The 24,972-nt window shown below is 38.5% G+C and overlaps 1 protein-coding gene across 11 annotated transcripts in view; it reads left to right on the forward strand.

Moving 5' to 3' along the window:
• The window catches only part of DMD (dystrophin), a 1,394,632-nt gene that overhangs the window by 292,838 nt on the left and 1,076,822 nt on the right, over positions 1–24,972 (forward strand). For all 11 annotated transcript variants that reach the window (XM_076355694.1, XM_076355734.1, XM_076355779.1 and 8 more), the window contains exon 2: positions 18,836–18,897. Coding sequence is in view for 10 of the 11 variants with exons in the window: in XM_076355734.1 (XP_076211849.1) it covers positions 18,836–18,897 (62 nt within the window). In the remaining variant the exon portion in view is untranslated. The remainder of the gene's footprint in view (positions 1–18,835; positions 18,898–24,972) is intronic.

Genomic DNA, 24,972 nt, shown 5'->3' on the forward strand with positions numbered 1-24,972 from the left:
AGTGAAGACCAAGGCAAAAAAATCATTGAGTACCTCCGCCTTCTCTGTGTCCCGGGTAACCAGGTCTCCCGTTTCATTCCGGAGAGGGCCCACATTTTCCCTCGTCTTCCTTTTATCCCTGACGTACCTATAGAATCTTTTCTTGTTGCCCTTGACGTCCCCGGCCAGATTTAATTCTATCAGGGCTTTAGCTTTCCTAACCTGATCCCTGGCTGCTCGCACAATTTCTCTGTATTCCTCCCAAGCTACCTGTCCTTGCTTCCACCCTCTGTGGGCTTCCTTTTTGTGTTGGAGTTTGTCCAGGAGCTCCTTGTTCATCCATGCAGGCCTCCTGGCGTTTTTGCCGGACTTCCTCTTTGTTGGGATGCATCGCTCCTGAGCTTGAAGGAGGTCATCCTTGAATACTAACCAGCTTTCTTGGGCCCCTCTTCCCTCCAGGGCTTTGTCCCATGGCACTCTACCGAGCAGATCCCTGAAGAGGCCAAAGTCTGCTCCCCTGAAGTCCAGGGTAGTGAGCTTGCTGTGCACCTTCCTCGGTGCCCTCAGGATCTTGAACTCCACCATTTTGTGGTCGCTGCAGCCCAGGCTGCCCTTGAGCTTCACATTCCCCACCAGCCCCTCCTTGTCAGTGAGAACAAGGTCCAGCATAGCGCCTCTCCTCGTTGGCTCCCCTATCACTTGGAAGTTATCATCGATAACTAAGATGTGAAGTTCTATGGAAAAATAATAGCTTGGGAAAGCTATTAAGCTTTACAAACTGATAGTGGGCAATAATTCCATCTTTTGCTTATTTCTTAGCATTAGTATTATACTTGCTGCAGTTATTTCAATCTATGTTGCTTAGTCTGCCAAGATTGTAAACCGCACTAATGATATGTAGTAGTCCAGCAACATGCATTGTTTCAAGCAATGGCACTGTTTTTTCCCTCCTCCCAACCAGGAGGGTGACTTGCCAATATCTCTGAAATAGGAAACTACTTTTTTCTTTTTTTTTTTTCTTTTTTTTCTGTCCGTGCAGTACTTTTTTATGTTTTTATTTTTCAGAGTTGAAATATACAGCAGGTTCCTGCGTGTGTGTATGTTCTAGCAGAGCCCTAAACTATGGGAGTTCTGTGGGGAATGTCTTGACAGTGCAGTACATTGAAAAGTAGGTGTACATCTGTTCCATTTTAAAATAAAAACCAGCCAACCCTTAAATGCTCACCTTAAAACAAATGCATTTAAAGAAATCAACAGCTAAAAGGAAGTTTTATTAAGTTAACTGTTTCTGTTTCCGAGACTATAAACATTTTCGACTATTAAAATACTTAAGTTCTGATGATAAGCTGTCATACAGGTTGGTTGAATGTTATGTCATTAAAGTCATTCTCATATTTTGTGTGGGGTTTATGTGGTACAAGCCAATGATGACAGTGAAAAATATTACAAAAATACAGCAAAGAGCATTTAGTTGATAAAAATAAGTGTGTTTCTCTGATTATTCACTATTCATAGTGAATCTGGAAATCTCAAATATCCATCTAATTGTGTGTAAAGATTTAAAAAACCTTGTGAATGAAAACAGATGTCTCATACCTCACAGTTTTATCTTACAGTGTTAATGTACTTCTATAGAGACAAAACTGAAACATTAAGTCATATTTCCATTTACTGTAATAATTTTTTTACTGAGTGCAATTCCCTACTTTTTTCTTTAAGATAATTTAAGCCACATTAAAGAATAGTGATACCTTTAAAATTTTGTATTCATATTGCTTCTGCATCCTGCTTCTTCCCCTGCCCCAATGAATAGTTCTGTCAGTATATTTGCTGTTAGCACTGGAAATTATTTTCTCATGACCACACCTAGCTTCATGGGAAATGGGAAATGACAATTAAATTTTTCTATGTTTAAGTTAGTAGTCAGACTCACTTTGTTTGGTCCAAAAGTTCAGTCTGTGTTCTGGGTAGTTCCTTACAATGTATAAACCTAGCAGGAGGCAAATATCTGCATTTTATCCTTTTACGTAATATCTGCAAGCCCAATTATATGAACAAACACAATTTAGAAGCTATCTTAAGCTTTCTTCATATCTTTGAGTATTACATTTGAGTGCGGTTTGACCAGAAATAATTAAAAAAGGATGAGTTTTTATGCACGGTGGTCTCCTTAGGTGTTAGACAATTTGATATGGAGAACTGTGTATTCCCAAAGTTCTTTCTCCATTCAAGACTGAACCGTGAATGGAGAAAAAATGTCTGACTTGAAATGCACTCCACTTCCTTTTTACTGGGAAAATAAAATAGAAATGAGGAAGAGAATTTTAAAGAGTTCCATTTGCATTGATTGAAGTGTGACAGTCATGTCAATTTGACCTTTGTAAGTTGTTTTGTATTCATTAGAAATCCTTTCCATGTTAATTTTATTACTCTAGCTGCCTGCTGCGTGATTTTCTACTCGTTCCATTATAAGAATGGCAGTATTTTTAATTTCCCAAACTAGTATTTTGTTGCAAACTCTCTGGATTCTGCTGTGATGTTAGGTGGAGCCAGAATGTCATAGAAGCATTGTTTTTGATGGCTAATTAGATATCCAAGTGATTTAACCTCTGTGTGTCATTGTCATCAAGCTGATGATCCTGATGAAGAATGCCTGACAATTAGTGATGTAGAGATACCAAAATAACATAGATATTATTTATGTGGTTGCTAAATTAGTTGTTAGGTATTGCAAATATTAGAGGAGTAGCCAGCTCATTCCTCACTTCTCGAAATTCTCAAAAATATAATTTCTTTTTTGTTCTTGTGTTGGCCAAAGAATAATTCTTTTGTGAGTTGAGTAAGAGGAGCAAAATACAGAAGTCATTCTAATTTTCTTAATCCTTATCTGCACTGAATTAGCCTAAACGTCCATCTAGCAATAATGTGAAACAAGAATCCTTGACATGGTAGATAATACCTTGCAGCTTCTAGGTATCGGTAATTACTTGCTACTGAAGCTAAGGGCTGCCTCAGGATACTTGTGTTCAGATCCATCTGAATGCCTTTCCACCATTCATTTTTATAAATCCTCTTTATCCTTTTACACATTTGGCCCAAGGATTTTGTATGTTCGGGAGTTCCATAATGCAAGTGTGAACCATATGGAGAACGGGTAACCAGATTCAAATTTTGGTGTGTGAAAACATAAAAGAAATTAAAGAGTGTGCAAAGGAGGTGTATTATTAATAAATTAAAGGAGAAATTTGAAGAAAAGAGGAGTTACATTTGATTTGGGCAGGGGAAGAGGAAATATGTTCTCTAATGGTGGACACATTGAACTGTTTTGTACAGTGCTATCTGAACTTCCTGATAAACAGTGGGCAAAGTACTTTCTTTGATCCGTTCTAAACCAACATGTTCTTATTTCAGTGAGTTTCCCCTGGTTCATGTACAGCAAGTTTTTAACAGAAATTCCACCCCCTTCACGCTTTTCACATCTCTGTCTCATCTCCCCTGAGCCTTCTCCTCTCCAAACTGAAGCATCCCAGCTCTTTGAGTATCTGCTTATAAAGCAGCAACTCCATCCCCCTGATTTTCTCCACTTGCCCTTCTCTAACTCAGCTGCATCCTCCTGGAGATGTGGAGACCAGAACTGCATGCAGCCCTTCAGGTATGGGCACACCAGACTTTTACATGAACAAAATGACCCCTTCTGTTTTGTTCACAGCACATGTGGGGATGCCCCATGTTGGGTGGCTTTTTTATATGCTTTGCACATTGAGATGATGATTTCAGAGAACTGTCAACGATGACTCCAGGACCTGGAGTTGCCTGTTCTGGACTCAGCCTCATGGTAGCATTGTTTAGAACACTTTTCCCTGGACTCACCACTTTGTCTTCATTGTCAATGGCCATCTTTTTGCTGGCTTACTCACTTTTGTGAGGGCTTCCCAGAATTCTTCACCACTGGATGATGTTCCAGGCATTTCATGGTCTGAAAGAGCCTTCTGTTTCCTCCCTCACTAGGGTGCCTGGATGTCCCAGCTGTTGCCTTGTCTTCATCCTGAAAAGTCTCTTAAGCCTTACCCTTTTCTAGGTATTCTTTAAGCTGCTTTCCATCTGCAAGCAAACTATTCCTCCAGTCCCATAGAAATTTAGCTTCTTTAATAACCCTGAGCATGGAACATTGCCAAAGGCTTTGCTGGAACACATGTATATGATGTCCCCTGGGTCCCCTTTACACACACCTCCCAACAGCATCACTGAACTCCAGCAGGTCACAGGCTGGACTTCCCTTGACTGTGAAGTCAGCCTGACTCATTCCCAGTTTATCCATGTGTCCAGTGATCTTACTCTTCATTACAGACACTTCCATCTTAACAGAAATGGAAGTCAAATGTGCTAGTCTATAGTTCCCAGGATAGTTCTCTGGAGCCCTTTTTATGGGTTCTACACTGGCAACCCACCACCACACTGGCTCAGCTGCCATTGGTAACGACAGGTTACATGCCTTGGGCAGCTATTTTTCAATTTCTCATTGGGATTCCTTCAGAAGTCTGAGCATGCCTACCAGCCCTGGTGACTTATTGCAATATAACTTACTAATATGGCCTAATAATTTCTCTCTGTTTATTTCCAATTGATGCAATGCCTCTGATCTACCTGCTACAAAGAATGTGTCAGGTGTGGGAATCTCCTCAGCATCTTCAGCAGTAAAGACCAGTGCCAAGATGAGTGTTTGCAATGGCCTAGTAATCCCTCAGTGCCCATCCACCAGCTTTGCTATCTGGCTTCCTGCTTCCTATGTACTTTTTACTACTGGTTTGTGCAACCTATGCAGGGATGCAAATTCTCCTCAAGTTCTTTTTCAGGTCTCTTAATTTCCTGCTTAGATTTTAGCATTGGTGTTGAAGTAGCTGAAAGTTTTGCCCTTGCTCTATTGTTCAATGTTGCACGTGCTTGTCAAATGACACTGTAGGTGGTCCAATTTGCTTTTCATATTTTTTGGGTTGTGTGGTTATTCAGAGGCATACCCAATCTTAGCTCCGTTTCGGTATGGGGTTTATTTCGTTCAGCTTGATACAGCTGTTTGAGATTATGGAATTGAACCACTAGAGAATTGCAAAGTAATAAAGCTATTATAGCAGTAAAGTAAGTAATTCATATGGAATTCACTTTTTGTACTAAGTTTACTTTTTAACTATTCTGAAGTTTGACTGTATTTGTTGGATATTCAAAATGCTTGTACTTTACAATATTCTAGTAGCTGTCAAGGCCACAATGTAATAGTCTCAGCTTCTTGGGTGAGATTTTATCAGTAGTTTTTGGAGATTAATCCTCATTTCCTCTCTCTTTCCTCTCCCAATAGGCTATCCATGTATTTTCACATTTGTTTAACATATATTTTGGGTTTCTATTTAAAATATTACTTTTGGGCATGTTCCTACCGAGAAGCTGCTGCTTTAGACTGATCATTGGAAAAAGTTACTGAATGGGATATAAATGCAGTTAGAGTTAGGTCCCCTTCTTATGCACATAATTCTGGTTCCTGCAAAACAAAAGCCTTGTCAAACCTTGTCAAACCAAGGCTGTGTAGAAGAAAAAGTTCTTTGTTTGCCATGTGCGTGCATTGCATGGCATTCCTGTTTCATCTCATTTTGCCATTGTTCAACAAAATCTTTATTCCGAACTTACCAGAGGTATGAAAATTCACTAATGAAATACATATGCTTTCTCCTTTTAATTTTCTAAGTATATCTTCTCATGCATATTATAAATCGAAGAAATATAGTTGTCTTGGACAGCATTCATTAAATCCTAATCTATTTCCAAGTTTGATTTCAAAGATTTAGAACACCTAATCTCATCTGACTTCAGAAGCATTTGTGCATGCTCAGATCTTTTACATTATAATACATCCTTTTTGTTTATGCTTCTGTTATTACTTTATTTCTATTATTACTTTATTAAAAATACATATCAATTTCAATATAGGTGTATGCAAAAAAAGCAGTAAAATGACAACTACTTCCTGGTGGAAATCAGTAGATAGAAGATCTGTTTCCAGAATTGAAATGTCCGTGATGCACATGTTGAATATTGTGATATAAACATAATGCATGGGGAGACTCCGGGATGTGTAGTGAAAGAACAGTTGCCTGGAACATTGCCTCACTCTGTGAAGGGAGACATTTTACTGGGGTCTCATAGGACTGGTTTGTGTTCCCAGGGCAGGGGGAGCAGAGGGCAGTCTCTCTTGGGGATGTGTTTTTCCTTCCTCCCTTCCTTCCCTCTGCCAGCTTGGGTGTTTTCCTGCCTGTACAGCCCTGAATGTTTTCATTTGGTCTTTTGTACAATCCTCCAAGACAGAAGCCAAAACTTAAGTTCTGATACCTATTCACTTCTGTTTCTCTATTAGGATGGATGTGATCAAAATATCTATGTGGTTTGATTGCGGTGTCTCTAGAAGGCATTAGGCTATAAAGAAAATTACTCTTCTTTACTGTTGCAAAAACATTGGAATAGAATAACAATACGTTTCTTGAATGTAGTTTATGATGTTATGAAATGTCACACTTGCCTTGAGTTGTCTAGACCGGAAAAGAACAGCTGTAAAAAGAATGACAAATAGAGGTTTTTCTTCTTTTTCTGTACTGAATCTATATTAAGGAGATGCAGCTCCTCTCAGTAGAGCTGATGAGTTAGCACTGAATTGAAATCAAAATCAATGTTTATAATAGGTAACTGTCCTAACATCAATACTAATATTTCTTAATCTTCACTTAATGTTATAAATATGAAATCATTCACTGCAAGCAGTTCTGAATGATGTATGAAATGAAAAGTCCCTGATCAATGCACAGAATACATACAGGCGGCAAATGTGTTAGTTATCTAAAATGTTAATGTCTGGTGCAGCCAGAAAATCCCAGTTTCAGTTGGGAGGGCATGAGATCTGCATGAATTAATTAATTAAATAAATAAATAAATAAATAAATAATCTATCTTGCTATTGTGAATATTTTTGTAACTTCCTCAGACAATGCCCACTTAATGAGAAGATGAACAGTACTCATCTTAAATCAAATTTTAACAAGTATTTCACTAGTGCTTCAAATATTCTGATGTGGGGTAATAATTTCAAGGAGATGTTACAAAATCCAATTATGTTACCTTTCTAAAAACTGCTTCCCCCTTTACTTTTCCTCCTTCCCCAGCATGGAAAAATAGTTCAATATATGGATAAGGGAATTATGTATCTCCTCTTTCTTCCGTGCTATCTCTGTGTCCCTGTTCCTTTTATTTTAGCAATTCTTTCTACTCCACCCTCCCAAGATAACTTTAAGATGTTGCGTTTTATCCCCATGTGTGGATGAACTCTGTGTCCCACCCTAAACTGAGTATTCAGATTTAACAGATGCCAATGTACTAATGCCAGGTAGATGGGTTTCAGGTAGAATTCCTTACTACTTTCGGTTAGTGCCTTAGACAAGTTAAAAACAGTCTGAGAAGTATCTGCAGAGTTGTAAATGATATGTTTAATAACACATAGCAAAGTATGTTGTTCCAGTGTTACTATAGACATTAAAATGTTCCTAAGTGGGACCTATACCTGACTGCTTAAAAAGAAATTAATCCTGTACCTCCCCCCTGTATCGTAGGCCGCCTACTTCTGAACACAGAAGTCTGTACTTGACAGACAGAAATTGGACATTTCTGAAAATTCAAGATTCTTCAGTCACTTGTACAATTGAGCCTCTACAAACAGTATAAAGTAGCTGTGAAATTGGAAGGGGTTTAGAGGAATTAAATTCTATTCTATTAGCTTCCCCTCCCCCCTCCAATTGATCAATATCAACAGGGGCTTTTTAAATGCTTTATCTTACTATTTGACTATCCTTTCTTTTCTCCCCTTGAGAGAGGGTGATGCTTGGGTATTGGTGAGAGGAAGCCAAGAGACCTGACAACACGCAATCTGTAATAGTTCTCTCTGAATGAAATAAATCACAATTAGACACATTCATCATTACCTTAGCTACTTCAAATAAGATTAAAAGAAGAGTGGAAAACACCGATCGCTTCCCTTTAATTTATACAGCGGTTCTTAGGGGCATGTTTTCTTTTCTTTCAAAGATTTGCAAATGGTGTATAATAAGGTGAAGCCTACCTGAGGGCCAGTAAATGTTATAAGCTTTGCTATGACAGTATCATCACTGTAAGAACAGGCTGCGTGTGTCGTAAACAATTGCATATTAACATCTTGGTCTCATTAATCACAAACTTCTCTGATACATGTCTCAGTGGCAGCCTCTACTAATTAACTCAGACACTAATTGGGTCAGAAAAAATAAAGTAGGCAGCAGTCACTCAAGCAGACTAGAACAGCCTCTTCTCTAATTGCCTTTGACAGAGGCACGAAAAAGGAACTTGAAATATTCAAGGCTAGCGCTAGCCACCACTGTGTACTTAGCATGGTTATTTGTAATGCGTATTTTAATACAAACTGAAACAAATGTTGCTCCTCCACGTATGGTTAACCCATCCTCCTCTGCCTGTGTTCTCCATGTGTGTGACATGAATTTTGATGGCCTGTGACCATGTAAAGCGTTTGTCTGATTTTTTTCATAGAAGCAAATCAGAAAATCTGGGAGAAAATACATAAAAGTCAACGCTCTTCTAAACTTTGCAACTATGTATCACTAGGTGGCATTTGCTGAAAACAGTACAGCCATTTCATTTTTACACCAGAAGCTTGTGTGAAGTGCTAGGTACTAGTGTCGTATTTTAGACTTTGATTACCTGTTTTAAATCCTGATGCTTCTTCCAGCTTCATTTGTTATTAGTTGACAGTCTATCATTCAGAAAGTTTGTGGGCTCTTATTTTCCCTTTTTGATGTGTGCTGTTCTGACTGGCTCATGAATAAACCTTGCTATCCTTGGTCCCTTGTCCTTATTGCTCGTATTTGAACATAAATAGAAACCTAGATGGTAAAAATCTCCAGCTAAGGAAAAGCACGATCAGTCTAACAGTAAGCATTTATCTACTGTTTCCTGAACAAAACAAAAACAATTGTGTGTTTTTCATAGAAGTTATAAATATGAAAACTATGGGTAATTTTATCTAGTTACGTAACCTTGACTTTTTTATTTTTAATAATTATTCTCTGTTATAATAACACTTCTGCGCAGTACCTCTGTCATAGCTTGCTCTGAGGTGGCCTGCTGATAAACTAAATGCTGGTCTGCCCTCCAAAGTTTAAAAAACACAAACAAACAAACAAACCCCAAGAAATCTACAGCCTCCATGTCCTGGCAAGCAAAGTTTGCTGTTGGCCACAGCTCCTTTATCACAGTTTTCCTCCTCACAGTGCATATAACAACTTTCCTGGTGAAAACCATAAAGGCTAGGGCCATTTAAAGTTTTTCAAAAACATGTTTCTTATTTTGTGGGGATTTTTTTTTTTGTGACATTGCTGAAATACAGGATCTGCCAGTGCTGCTGTTTTCTGGTATGTAACTTCTCCTACAGCAGTGACAGGAAAATTTATAACGCTGGGGTTCGCTTCGAGCCAGCTTGGTAACAGCAGCTGAGGTGAGAACAGTTGCTTTCACTTTAAATTAGTTTCAGCAATTCCCAGATCATTGGTACGGAGGAGTAACAACGCTTATTACGGGTTGTCACTAAACGCGCTCTGCACACAAACCAATTTTATTAGTCTTTCACTAATGAGGATTTTCCCGGTGCTGGCTGTATGTTAGGGCTCGCAGAGGGACTGCTGCTGCCACGCTACCTGCCTGGGCCTATCAGTCTGTCCTGACGCTGCAGTCCTTCCTCTGCAAGCAGCAGCGTATGAAAATACGTATGTGCTCTGAGGAGGAAAAAACAAAGCTGATACCGATTCCCTCTTTCTTCTGCTAACAATTTCCTGTTTTCTCTGGGAAGGGACAAAAATGGGTTAAAAGTAAGACCATCTGAAACCAGAGTTAATACAGTCAAGACATGTTTAATCTGTTTATCACATCTAGTCACTCCTTCAAACAAGCTAAACCTATTTTTTTCAAATGTCAGTTAGGTTCTACCCTTTTGTCCACGTCAGACCAACAACCAGAACTGGGCTGAGCAGCAATTGTTGCTTCCTTACTCCGAGTGGAGTGTGATTTCTGCTAAGGACCTTACAAGTCCTTAGTTGTCTTTGGGAAGTGAAAGAGTCAAAGTATCTTTCATCAGCTGTGGTGAAAACTGCAGATTTGGGTTGTGGAGTTACAATAGGTTTTATGCATAATCATCATAATAATAATAGTAGTAGCAGTAGTAAATCTATATGGCAAAAGACATACCTGTTGATTTTATGCTACGTAACATCGCATGATGTGCCAGCAGCATTTAACTTGTGCTTCCCTAATCTGTAAATAGGAACAGAAATAAAAAATACTATTCAAAATAATCCATCAAAGTAGAAATAGTAAGGTATTTTCCCCAAATACACTCATTTGACAAAATGAAGTTAGTGTCTATCAACTCCTCCTACTACTTTTCTGTCACATTTTGGTAACATTGGTAACCTTCCCCAAATTTTCTGTGAATTTATAAGGAATTTAGTATAGTTTATAGCATTAAGCAGACTTATACTGCAAATGCATTTTGTTGCTTTTAACAAAAAATGCTCTTAAATCATCTTTATTAGTATTTTTTCAAGGTACTGAATGTACTGGCAACGTGATTTAATTGGTGTCTGACTGCCAAAAAGTTGATAATATAGTTAAATCATACAATATTCTGCAAGTTCCAGCAAACTGCAGTGGTTTCAGCTAGTATCGCACTTCTAACCATCATGGGGGTTTAAGCGAAGGCAAACACGTTACCTCATTTTAAGGTGTAATATATCAACTACAGTGTTCAGAAAATACTATTATAATGATGGTGTGATGCTAAAGTAGCATGTGCTTCTATTAATATGTTATTAAGCCTACTTTTCATTTGTCAATATATGTATATGACATTGAAAAATAGATAATAAAGGGGACACTGCTCATACACAGCTGACTGTCCAAATGAATAATTTTATATTTCCATGTAAAGATAAATTAAGTCATAAGCTGAACTCCTTCCCTTTTGAGCACCAGCTTCTCAGGCAGAGATAGGTTTGTTCTTTAATTTTGGGAAATTATTTATTTTTTGCAGAGAAATCTGATGTATTGAAACACTGGGGCTTTTTAGGTTGCCCTTTTTAGGAGTGATTTCCCTTTAGAAAAAACTTCCTGGATCCAATGTATTTGCTGGTTAGAAAAGAATAAAAGAAAGCCAACAACCAAAGCCAGTAAAGCTTGTGTTTGCAAAGCTGTCAATAACTAGAAGACCAGGGTATTTTTGGTGGAGTGTGGTTCAGAATTGGTTCAAGTCCTAATTCGTGAAAGCCTAAGGCAAGTATGGGTCACTAACATTTGAGGCCAGTGTCCTGACAGTCCTTGTGGTGTTACATGATATGGGAGTGGCAGCTGCCACTCCGTTCCCATGCCCTCACCCTGCTGATGACAAGAGACACAAAATCAGGGCCCTCGTCCAAAGAGTACTTACCTCCTACACAAAATCATAGAATCATAGAATCATTAAGGTTGGAAAAGACCTCTAAGATCATCGAGTCCAACTGTCAACGCAACACCACCATGCCCACTAAACCATGTCCCTAAGTGCCGCATCTACTCGTCTTTTAAATACCTCCAGGGATGGGGACTCAACCACTTCCCTGGGCAGCCTCTTCCAATGTTTCACCACTCTTTCAGGAAAGAAATTTTTCCTCATGTCCAATGTAAACCTCCCCTGGTGCAACCTGAGGCCATTTCCTCTCGTCCTATCGCTTGTTACTTGGGAGAAGAGACCGACACCCACCTCGCTACAACCTCCTTTCAGGGAGTTGTAGAGAGCGATGAGGTCTCCCCTCAGCCTCCTTTTCTCCAGGCTAAACAACCCCAGTTCCCTCAGCCGCTCCTCATAAGACTTGTTCTCCAGACCCCTCACCAGCCTCGTTGCCCTTCTCTGGACACGCTCCAGCACCTCAACGTCCTTCTTGTAGTGAGGGGCCCAAAACTGAACACAGTATTCGAGGTGCGGCCTCACCAGTGCCGAGTACAGGGGCACGATCACTTCCCTCCTCCTGCTGGCCACACGATTTCTGATACAAGCCAGGATGCCATTGGCCTTCTTGGCCGCCTGGGCACACTGCCGGCTCATGTTCAGCCGGCTGTCAACCAGCACCCCCAGGTCCTTTTCCGCCAGGCAGCTTTCCAGCCACTCTTCCCCAAGCCTGTAGCGCTGCATGGGGTTGTTGTGGCCGAAGGGCAGGACCCGGCACTTGGCCTTGTTGAATCTCATACAGTTGGCCTCAGCCCATTGATCCAGCCTGTCCAGGTCCCTCTGCAGAGCCTTCCTACCCTCGAGCAGATCAACACTCCCGCCCAACTTGGTGTCGCCTGCAAACTTACTGAGGGTGCACTCGATCCCCTCATCCAGATCCTTGATAAAGATATTGAATAAGACCGGCTCCAGAAGGTCCCTTCCCCCTTCAGAAGGAAGTCTTAGGAAGCTTTTCAGGGCAGGGAAAAAAAGTGTGGGGTTGTGGTTTTTTTCTGTCCATTGATGCTTTCTCTACATTTTTTGCAACCTGTGCAGCTAAGTCATTAACTACTCAACAGTCAACCAGCAAGAAGACAACAACCAGCCTATGGGGTCCTTCAGGAAGGTTATTGCTTATTAGCAGTTCTGCTCCTTCCTCCTGGGTCAAATCCATAGGCACGGAGAAGTATGATCCATTTGCAAAGTGTGTTTGTGTGTAGTAGACCAGAGGAGGACTAGGCCAACGGCTGGGAGTACCATTACCAATGTATGAATTGGAGCTGAATACCCCATGTTGTGTATGCTTAAAATGTTCTGGAAATGTGAACTGAAATTCTGTTTCTTTTCTTTCTTTCTTTTTTTTTTTTAAATTCTATTGGAATTGTGCTCCTGCTTTTGTCTTGGGAGTTGTACCTGCTACAATTTATTTAGGGTAAAGGGCTGAGAAATGTGTGTGTGTGTGTGTGTTTGTTTTTAACAAACATCCAGCAAATTACATGAATTTGTTGAAACCTCGATCTATGTATACATTTCATAGCTGCCCATTATTGTTTTAGGGATCGTATATAGCTTGTCCTCAAAAGCACTCTGTAGTTTTTCCCTAAATAGCTAATTAAGCAGTTATGTCAGAAACACAAGACCTTATATAAACACTTGTAATGCCTTAAAGAATTAAAAAAAGGACAAAAGTCAGGAGCAGTTTCCCTTAAACATTCATAATGAGAGAACAATTCCGGCTAACATAATGAAATAAGAAAAACAGAAGGCTTTCTCAGCCTGGGGTTCAATCTAGGCCTATGGTGTCAGTAGAAATCCTGTAGGTTGGGTCTTACAGCCCTTCTTTCTTCTGTCCCCTGAGCAGCAAATGCAATCCCTCTCTCTAAGTTCCTGTATTTGAAGGAGGGGATGGGGGGGAGCAGAGTTGAGATTAAGTCTTTTTGGTATAGTAATAACCCTGCTCCTTTCCTATATTTGCCTTGAATCTTACCAAATGTCCTCAGAAAATGTTGTTATACTATTTCGCAGAGGATTGAGTTGTCCTTTTTTTTTTTTTTTTAACATTAATGAGGGTTTTCTGGATGCTGAAGTCTCCTATTTCTGCTGAGCTTTTGAATAGGTTCATCAGTGTTTTGAGAAGTCTGAGATGGTCTGATTATGGTGATTTGACTCAGGTTCCACAGTAAAATCTCCAGGGGTAGCACAGGGAACAGGGACTTTTAACAGTATTCAGATAAAGTCAACACACCGCTCATCAGTATATTTATAGAAGATGGACAAAGAACTGTATGTAACATATTGCCTTACCTGAGCAATAGACCTAAAATCATTGGCTGTCTGTCAGAGCAGTCTATTGTATTTCCTGTCAGCTTGTGAATGTCTTGGATGACCTCAATGACTAAAAATCAAAGGTAGTCCACTCACATATCATTCAGTCATTGTATTGCATTGATTTCTTCTTTCCCCCTCAGATAAGCAAGAATAGGAAGGGAACATTTCTCAGCAGTTGTAGTTACTGGCAGAGTAGTGTAACAATGTGCTAAAAATCTCTAATAGTGAGTCCATGGAGCCAGAGTATCAATAATGTGACTATCTGTGGCCTCTTTTGTTCCTAGTGCTCCCACCATTGCTGGTACTCACTCCCACTCACTGAAGCAAATCCTGGCCTTTTCTAAATCTGCATTGTTTGGCTGCAAGAAAATCAAATGGCAATTCTGATGGTTTTATTCTCTAAAGTGCAGTGTTCCAATGAACCTGCAGTTGCCATGAATGAAGGAATTGACACCTGCCTTAACTCCATTGTTTCAAAGTTTCCAGCTAGTATATGGGAATTCTTTTTTCTTTTGTTTTTTTTTTTTCTTTTTTCTTCTTTCTTTCTGATAGTTCCCGGTAGACAAAACATAGCTATTCAATTATTGTTTAACCCAGCTCAAGGCAACACTAGGTAACAGAATAAGACAAGTCTCCTTCTTTCCTGTTTGTGTTCCAACTTGTGATGGAACTGCTTGCTGAATACTGCATAAAATCTTCTACCACACAACCAAGCCTCCTATCACTGCCCGTTTCTGCAGTGATTCAAATACGTAACGTTCTACACGTTACGTATTGTCTTTATTGACGTCTTAAAGACAATGGTTTGTTTGTTTGTTTGTTTCAAATTAAAGCTTATAATCTGAGGATATGGCTCATTTCCCATATCCCTGAACTGCCAGTGCACTTTTGTTGAATGTCTTCTAATTTTCAGAAATGGGCTTTACTTACTCTTGAGGAGAGTTTCCTAAGCCACTTGCATTGGAAACCACCACCCACATTTGTGGAAGGAAGAATGCAGATGGTAGGAAAGATGCGGTCTTGATGTTGCAGTCTATAGCAGGAGAGGCTGTGGAGTCTCCATCCTTGGAGATACTCAGAAACAGACTCGATGTGGTCCTGGGCAACCAGCTCTAGGTGACCCTGCTTGAGCAGAGGGGCTGGACCAGATGACCTCCAGAGGTCCCTTCCAATGTCAACCATTCTGTGAGGCTATGAAAGCATTATTTATTCAGGTGTGTTGAGTAAGCGAGGTTGAAGATCCTCTAGAAGAACAGGGAAGGATGCACCAAAGATTGGAAGCTTCCTTCCCCCCACTCCATGTTTCCCAAGGGAGAGTGGCTTATATCACACAAATGGAATAATGTAGTGACATCTATACTGTATGTTTCTGAACCTTGGTTCATTTGAAATCTGCTTGGTATTCATCAGCTCACATTGTTTAAAAGTATTGGACTTTTTATGACTTGTTAACACTGCTGTATGCTTTCAGAATAGTATCTGGATTATACTAGATATTTTAAAGGATTTTTTTTTCCTGTTGCCATTTTTTATTTAAAATGTTTGGTGGTATTTGGGGAGGTGGGTAGGAAAATAAGTGTAGTTTACTAAGGGATGACAACATAATGCTGCCTCTTTTGTGGAAAATAGAAGGGAATTTAATTTGATTAGTAGGTTGCAAACATGAAATACTCCATTAAGTATTTAGGAAAGTTTTCTGGTAACCACTTGCCATTAATAATAGCATTTTTGTTCTGTTGAATCCTGATTGCATGTTCCTAAGCATTCTTCAGGGTACCACTTGTCTCTATTAGCCTTGCCACCTGATTAAATCTTAGAACTGTCCTTTGTCAGATGATTAGCTCCATTAATACTGCACTTTCTTTCCTGGTCATAATTTCCTATGAGCTCTAGCCAGGAATAATACTTTTAAAGTCAAATGTGCAGTTAGCTGATTCAAGAGGTTTGCCTTCACAGTTGCAAAGCTGGATGCTCATCCTACCAGAAATAGATCAGAACTCTAAGATCCATTTGTGAATGCGTTCTAGTTAAAACAAGGTCTGTTCAGTGGTACTAGAGGCTCTAGTGCATGAAAATCAGATAAATCTCACAGGTCAGTATCTTTTTTTTCTGGAAGGCTTTCTATAGACCTCCGTGTGTTCATTTTCTGAGTCGATAACCTACAGAAAGGAGGTTAAGCCTGTTCCACTCAATGTCTGGCATTTTGAGAAAAGCATATTTTTGCTGTGGGAAATGATCACATTATTATTGTGATAAAAGAATTCAGGATGCATGCAGTGTTTCATGTTTAGATTTAACCTGAAGAGAGACAGTATGCTATCCGGCAATTCTTCCAGCTTGAAAGAAAAGAAGTAAACATACTATATTACTCTTGAGCAGCCGAAGGAATTACCTGCCTGGCCATTTGATTGTTCTTATTGACTCACAGTCAAAACACCTGCAAGGGCATTCATTGGCTCGCTGCTGAAGGGTCTATTATAAACACAGTGTTATGAAAGTGGCAGCTGAGTGTTCTTGGCACGTTCTACAGCACCCAGACAAATGTCATTCAGCTTCTAGCATTCAGTCGTAAATCTGGGTTAGGAGAACATCTTCTTTGAAAAAATCATGCTTAGTGTGGGGAAATCATGCCGTGAATTGCCAAAAGATTGGTTCTTTTTTAGGTTAGGAGGCTGCCACTAACAAATTGCTGTGGTATAAACTTGGCAGAGCAAACATCTAGAGATAAAAGTGCTTGAAATGATCTCTGTGTGAAGATAACAGCAGCGGAATAGATTTGTGTTTGCAAAGGTTGCAGAGCATTGCCTGAACTTCGAATAAGTTTCAAATGTTCAAATTGTGGATTTAACTCTTATTTTCCTCAGAAGACCCAGGTTTTTATTAGCTCGACAGACATGAGTTAATTAATGACTAGCAGCTAAATCTCTGGCATATATCTTTGTGGGGGGGGAAAAAAAATCAAACCATACACTGCTACTGAATGTTCTATTAAAGTAGCCTGCGGTGGAAAAGAGAAAGTTTGAACAGTTTGAAAGAGGCATTTTTGCCTCTTTCCTTTTCCCTGCTAAATCCCACGTACTCTTCTTCTACCCCATTTTAAGGTTGCATGTGGTGTTTTTATCAGAGATGATTAAACAGAAATAGCTATCTATATGTAATATTTTATATGAAGTTTCTGAAGAAGTTTGTAATACAACATCAGATTGAATATGTATCTTCCACCAACAAAATGCATCTTCCTTCTCCCATCTTCTGTGTATTGCACATGACTGGAATAAGTCAAAACTATATAATAAACAGGTTACTAACAGCCAACAAAGAGGGATGTTTGTGGGGAAAAATAAATTTTTTAACAGTGTTAGTATAATTTATTACCAAAAGCATGCGTCTCTTCCACATGCTGTTGCTTTTTGACGAATCTCTAACTATTCAAATATCACTTTCAGCCAAGTGATGAAGCAAGCAGTGTTATTTGGGATAGATGGCAGTAGAAATCTAGAAAGTTTATTGTAGCAAATACTCATATATTAGTGGCAGAATGTATATAATGCCTGACTTCTGTGGTGTGTTTCCAGTAGTATTATTGCGTTGTAAATCTTTTCACTCATCATCATCTGAAAGCAATTAGAATATGCTCCTTCCTGTATGCAGAAGGATTTTATAATGAAGTAGTAGCTTTACAAACTATTATTTTTTCATGAGTATATTGTATTGTTGAGAATGGAAAACATTCTTGTGAAAGGCACTTTTAAAGTGCTATTGAGATGAGGTTTTAAGAACAAAATATATATTTGTATCAAAAAGATTTGCCTTGTCTTGTCTCCTTGGAGGGATGGAGGGAGAGAAAGCAAAGTACATTATTAATGCTGTGCATTTCTCATGTAGCTTATCCACACCTGCCTTTCAAATTCCACTGACTCCATTAACATTATTAATTGCTGAACATTTCAGATGGGAATTTAATATCCCTTTTTATTTAAGAAGTGTAGAGAATTTTACTGCAAACCAAAAGACAGCATTGAGTGAGCTTTATTTTAGTATAAGCATTCTGCAGCCTTTTCCACGTATGCCCTTTAATTCTAGTTTGGTTTGACTTTGTCATAGAGAGGTCTGCCCTTCTGTATTATTTCAGGGATGATGCCTAATAGATCTTTTTGAGCAAATGCTTATTAGGTTCTAATTCGAAGGCATCTCTCTCTTCCCACCTACATAAAATACATCAGAATTGTACCTTTGTGTGTCCAGTTCCATTCTGCATCAAGACTGTACTTATAACTTAGATACAGAAATCAAGGCCTAAGATAATCACCTCTCACTACAATTTTTTTCACATTAAAGAATTGAGAAGGAATTTCATGTATGGCTGAACAAATGTGTGGGGTTTTTTTCTTTTCCCACTGGAGAAAAAATATATAAGCAATTGTGACAGGTAAATAGCTGCAAGGCAGAAAAGGCATAAGGTATGGCAGGGGCTTCCAATGAAGAACTATCATTGTGGTCCAGAAGGCTTCATTTCCTCAAGGAACTTGAGGACGTGCGTATAAACTTGTTATTTCAAGTACTTTTCTAAAAGCACTGTAGAAGACTTTCCTGCTGCCAAAACCATTGGGTAACATTGTTTTTTTATACTTATATGAAATTAAAAATTTTAATGGGATATTTCAGATCCTACTGCAACATGTTCCCTTCCAGAAGAAAAGATACCACAGAATGGGTGAGATGAGCTAGGGAGATAGACCATGACTATGAGGGAACCTGTAGGCTTTCAAAAATGTATTGATGTAATTGTCAAGGAATACATCCAAATATTGTGCCCTGAATGTGTTTGAATTATTAGTAGTAGCTATACTACCAACCAGGACTGAAGCTTTAATCAATAATACTGTACTATTTTGTTGAATAATTCTAATGAACTGCTTTACTCTTCTCTTGCAGATGAACGGGAAGATGTTCAAAAGAAAACATTCACAAAATGGATAAATGCACAGTTTGCTAAGGTAATTACATATTTTATTTATTTATAAACCAAAATATGTTTTGTATATTTTTTCAAAAAAACTTATATTCTTCTGCTGAGGCTTATTTTTCAATATAACAGTTACAAGTTTCAGGTATTGCTGAATGCAGTTGCCTGATTTATTAGAAAAAATGTCCAAGTTTTATTCCCTTGATTTCAGTAGGGATTGAAATGTAAGAAGCCATCCTCTTCTCTGCCATCTCTCGTCTGCCTCGATTTACTTTTTCCTTTTCTCAAACTAGTGATGCAGATGTATTACTGTTTGTTGGATTCCTTTGTTATGTTTCTAATATACAGAGGAATTTCTTCTGTTGGGCTTGTCTTTTCTTGTTTCTAACTGCAATCACAAATTTAACAAAACCAAATGAATTGGAGAGGAGCAAAGTCAAAGATAAGAGGTGTGATCCAGTCAGCAAATTATGAAAGTCAATTATATAAGCTTTGAAATAGTTATCTTTGTGAACTCTTGTAGAATGGTAAGATCTCAAATGTACTGGAAAGAAGAGCAAATAACTAACTTATTTAAAAGAGCCCCCCTGGCAGTATATACTAATTTTGTCTTTAATACGCAGGAAAAATGGAGCTCAAGCTATTAATTTGATTAAACATTTCTGAAATTCCTGGAGGATAATTACTGAACTGTATTTGCCAGTAATAAACTAAATCAATCCCATAATCTGTCATTGTATTTGCTAGGGAATAATTGTCAATAGACAATAATGAAATAGTAGCTGTGATATATGCTCTGTTTAGTTTGGTTTTTGATTGTGTCCCATCTGATTCTCCTCATTAAAAAAGAGGAGTAAGATAATCTGTGTATGACCACCATAATGTTGAAAAACATGCTCAGCAGTGGTTCAGTCAAACAGGGAGTCCCACAGGACTTTTCCATGGTCTGGAGCATTTTCTAATAGTGATTCAAGTGCTTTAGACAGCACACGTTTGTGCTCAGCATCTTTACAGCAGAGTTGTCCAACAGTTTGGAGGACTGGATCAGGATGAAATACAATCTTGAACAAATGGTGTCAAATTGATCGATGAATTACAAGACAAGTGTGAAGTACTACATTTAGGACAGAAGTAAAATGTACGCGTACAGAAGGGAGGATAACTGGGCTGGCAATAATAAAGCAAAGAAAAGCTCTGGGAAGTGCAGTGAATCACAAACAAAATGAGTCACCAACATGGTACTATGGTAAAAAAAAAAAAAGGCAAATTTATTATGGCTGTGATAATGGAAGTGCTTGACAGAAGGTGAAAGATGTAATTATTTTATTTTACTTGGCAATAGTGAGATTCTAGCTTGAGTAATTTACTATCTTGGTGTTCCATGTTATGAAGAAGTAGTCCCAGCAGCAGTCATCTAACACAAGCTAATTTGAAATGTATTGCCAGTTAGGCCTTGTTACGGTCACAGAAATAGTTATGGAAAACTTAAGAGTAACTGTTGCTTCTATATCTAAAGCAAATGTCATGTTCCTAGAGTGTTGCTTTCTCAGAAATCGTTGTTTTATAGAAATTTGGAGCAAGTCTGCAGAAGCACAACAAGAATTATGAAATGTTTAGAAAATATGACCTACCAGCAGATGCGTTTAATCGTAGGTTTGACTCAGTCATCTGAATGATCTAGATGACTTTCCTCCAATTCTAGTTGTGGAATGTACTTTAATGGTATTTTAGCTACCTTTTACTTCAGTTCTATAAATAGTATTTTTAGTTGTATGTGAACATGCATTCATAAACATACTGGAGAAGTACTAAACTCCTTGTACTTCACTTGGACTTTGAGGAAAACCTCCTAAACGCTATGGTTCAAGTTTTTCTTTGCTTCATGCGTCACCTGTGTTTTGGACAGGGTCTTTTTATTTCAACAATCAATCTACCAAAAACCCCTTGATCTTTAAATCTTGGACAAATTACTCTTGCCTTACAAAATTGTTATGCAGAACACCAGAATAGTTGGTCTGAAACTGGAAATCACATACGTCTGGTAAGCTTAGTAATACCTGCTGGCTGCCTGTGTGGTACACGTGCAGAAAGCATGGTTTGCTCTTCAGTGCAGTCATGTACCATGCAAGCTTTATTTCTGTCTAGGGTTTTCAGGACAGAAATACAGGAAGCCCTGCTTGTATTCCGCTGTAACATGAACGGTCATAGTTAATAGCTGTGTGCTGCCCTGGGACTGTGTTCCTCCCTCTTCTAAACACCAAGACGTTTTGGGAGAGGTGGTCTTCAAAACATGAAAGTGGATCTCCATGTGAAATCTACAGCTTATCCCCCTTCTTGTCCTGACTTGTTTTCAGTGGTTCAAATCCATCTCTGTTTCTAGCTGTGGAACTGATTTCAGTTAACGGGCTACACCTGGTTAGCGATTTCTTATCATTGTTAGCTTTGTAAAACTGTTAAATAAATGCCTTTTATTGTAGAACTGGTTTGTATTCACTCCTGTGTGGCTCTAGAGGTGCTGTCTTGAGCAGATTAGCCTACAAGGTCAGAATTAAGATAGAGGAATATATTACGTTACTCATTTCTCTTATTTGTGTATAGTGGAATCCAGGTCATTAATTAACTGTAAAATATTCAGGGTTGAATGAAACTGTTTTATGCAATTCCCACGCATCCACCACCCTCCATAACTAAAAAAACCCCTACTTACAGAGTCAAAGTAAAAGCTTAGTTCTAAATGTTCTAAGTCTTCATTTGTGTTGGGTCTATAGTGCATTGCCCCCCAAAGAGCTGTATTCCCTTCCTGAAAATTCAGTGTGTAGAGTACCTGTGTCTCAGTACACTTACTCTCAGACTAAGCTTTCAAAACACTCACATTTGCAAGCTGCTTTCACCTGACTAGTGATGTAAATACAAATAATGCTTTTAATGTCAGAAGTTGTAAGTTATTGAAAAATAATTTTCTAATTTATGTGTCATCAGCATAACTTAAGAACCCACGTATAATTTTTATTTGTGGGGGAAAAAAAATCTATTGTTTGAATCGCAGGCCTGGAAGGAAGTAGTAGTCCTTCTTCTGGCCATGCATGCAGTGGCATTTTGGTTGGATGACGCGTAGATACTTCGGACTCGGATGCCATGAGTTCAGCAATGAACTCTGCTACCTCTTAGCTAAGGAGTCAAGTCCCTAACATGAAATCCCTAACAAACTCTCACCTACACCATCTTGGCAGTTTTCTGTGATGTGCAGACCCTGGAAGTCTCTGGAGTACTACCAAGAAGTCAGTGAAAGGGTATCTAGGGAAAGCTAGCAGAACTGCCAGCAAGATTACAATTGCTATGGGTGAGGCCATGTCTCTCTCCAAACTTTTTTTGGCAGGTTGTCTGGGGTGCTCTAAATGGAAAAACTGGGGAAAATGCATTTGCAGGTGTCTCTTACAGCTTCTCAGAAGAGCAGGTTTCTCTGTAATTCTTACTCCTTTTACTAGCCAGAAAGTGGATTATGCAGAAAATCTGTGCTTTAAAGATTACAGTATGTGACTCATCTATAAACAATTCATCATTGTTTCAGTAAGATAGGCCAAAAGTTGGCTTTTAATGTTTGTGAGATAAAACACTTAGTAAATTAGAAGTATAGGAGAAATGGGAAAATGTAGTCCAAGAGACCTTTGTGTTTTCCCCCTTCTAATCACAGACATTGTGCATGACTTTCTTTAGTGATACCTTCTTGGTTTACCACCTAAATGGCATGCAGTAAGTTGAAACTCAAAACAACTTTAAAAATGTGGAGCATATTACTTTAATATCATTTTATTCAGAAACAGCTTTTCTTTGGCCTCAGAAGAAGTTTATTTATAAAATAATGAAGTTCTGCAGGGTGTATGTAATGATAGCGAAGGAACGTATTGTAACCTAGTTTTTAATAATAGAACTATAATTAGAGCTCTCACAAGAGATATATCTAGTCCTGGGTATGATAGCTTTTGCTCAGATCTCAACTTTTTAAATTTGAAATACCTGAAACCTTTGTTTATAAATGAAGCACAGAATCTTAACTATGTGTTTTGGGACAATGCAAATATATCACGAGCTCTCAAGTGTAGCAGCTCTTGACTGGAACTTTGAAACAGCCAGAACAATGACATTAACAATGCCTATACCCCATTTTAAATGAGCTTATGTTGCCTCACTGGTTAAACATTTTTAGTTGTTCACTGCATAATAGGCTTCAAAATAGAAAGCATTACTGAAGATGGAAGTGTTCTTTACTTGCATGTAGGAAAGAGCTTGTAAAAGGCAATTAATTTTGAAATGAAAACCTGAAAATTCCAGCACGAAAAAAACCCACCCCACCCTAAAAAAGAAAGATCGTACTCCTATGACTAAAGAAATATTGGCAATTAATTTTGTTCCCTCGTTATGGAGAGAGTGTCTCAAAGTAGTGACAATTTTAATCAGCAATAAAAGTACCTGTTGTGAGTACAAAGAAGTCAAACAACTAATCATTGTAAGTTTTGGCAACTTGAATTTTAGGTTATACCTTTATGGCTAACTTGAGGTCAAGAGCTTAACCTGTAAGTGGTTTTCATAAAAGAATGGTAACTTGTGAATGAGTTTTCAACATTTTGATCTGCAGTATCAAAAAACAGATGTTCATAAAATTGCTTGTAAATTTAGAGGTTTAAATTGGTTGTCTACGCTTCTGTTACAATAGGGTAGGAAATTCCACTACATAGTCAAAGAAGACATTATATGACAGTACACTTTTTCATGTAAACACCAAAATTATTAATCTTCAACCAGGTAGGAGCAAGAGTCAGAAAATAGAGAATGGTAGATTTTTTGGGGAAAAAAGTCGGTAGTTTTTTATGGTTTCTCTACCTCATGCTTTGGTTTTCCTCCTGTTGTCACTGAAGAAGGCAGAATATGAAAATAAATTTAAGGATACCCAATATTTCATTACTTAGTTTTATGGAAAACCAAGATCATTCAGTAAGTAATCCTTTCAATGGAAAATTTAAGTTATGAAAAATGGCAGCTTTTTATAGGCAGATGGAAATATTAGGAGGTAGTTGTTTGTGTGGTGACTGTGGAATTAGATTCCCATTCTTGTAGTGACCGTGTGAAGAAACATAGTAAAGATGCAGCCTGTGCCAAAGAAGGTAAGGTTGACAGCCTAATTTAAGATACAGGTGGCTAGTAGAATAACAGTCAGCAAAATTAAATACACTTGTTACTAATGAAGTTGCTTTGAATAGCAGCTAGATTGTTCAGGCAACTGATATATGCAGGGATAAAAGGAACACGGAAGGGGGCATTGCTTACAACTTTAGTCGAAGTATGTAGCAGTCAAAATAATTTCCTAATTACCCAGTGTTCGTATGTGGCTTATATGATAGGAGGTGTGGTGACGGCCTCAGTTCTTTCCCTCTTCTTGAGTTCATGGACAGCCTGAAGTTCTTCAGGACTCCCATTCACTTTAGTCGTCTCTTGCAATTGTAGATTAAATGCCTTCTGCATCTCAGATAACAAAAACTACTGATACAAATGAAATGCTTACTGACCATTTGAGGAAGTATGTCAAATATTTGAGGTACAGAGAGACTGTACTGCCGTAAGTCTGGCATCTGATAGAGAAATTTGCAGTGCTGCTTTTGCTCACACACTTGCTCAGTTTTCTGTCCTATGATTCACAATGACTTCAAATTAAAACAAATTTAAAATGCTGCTCATGACAGATTAATTTCTAAGTGTTGCAGACTCTGGGAGGGGAGTAGTCTGGTGCAGATTTGTGGAGAAGACAATAATAGTTTCATTTGTCAAATTTCTTTAAGATTTAGCTTCTATGTGTTAACCCCTGTGACTAATCTATGTCAAACTCCATCAGAAGTACCATTTCTTTAGCCATATTTCTGGACTACAATTAATAATCAAGAAAAGGAGCTGGAGGGAGCGATGTTGGCAACAAATCACAAAAACACAGCTTAAAATGTTCAGTGTTAGCCCTGTCCAAACTGCTATCTTGACAACTAACCTATAGGTCAAATGAAGACAGCTGCTTAGATGGGTGAGTGACAAGTAGGAAAATTAGAATTAAATCCTATACTTT

The sequence above is a fragment of the Aptenodytes patagonicus genome, chromosome 1 (genome assembly GCF_965638725.1).
Source record: "Aptenodytes patagonicus chromosome 1, bAptPat1.pri.cur, whole genome shotgun sequence".
Taxonomy (NCBI): Eukaryota; Metazoa; Chordata; class Aves; order Sphenisciformes; family Spheniscidae; genus Aptenodytes; species Aptenodytes patagonicus.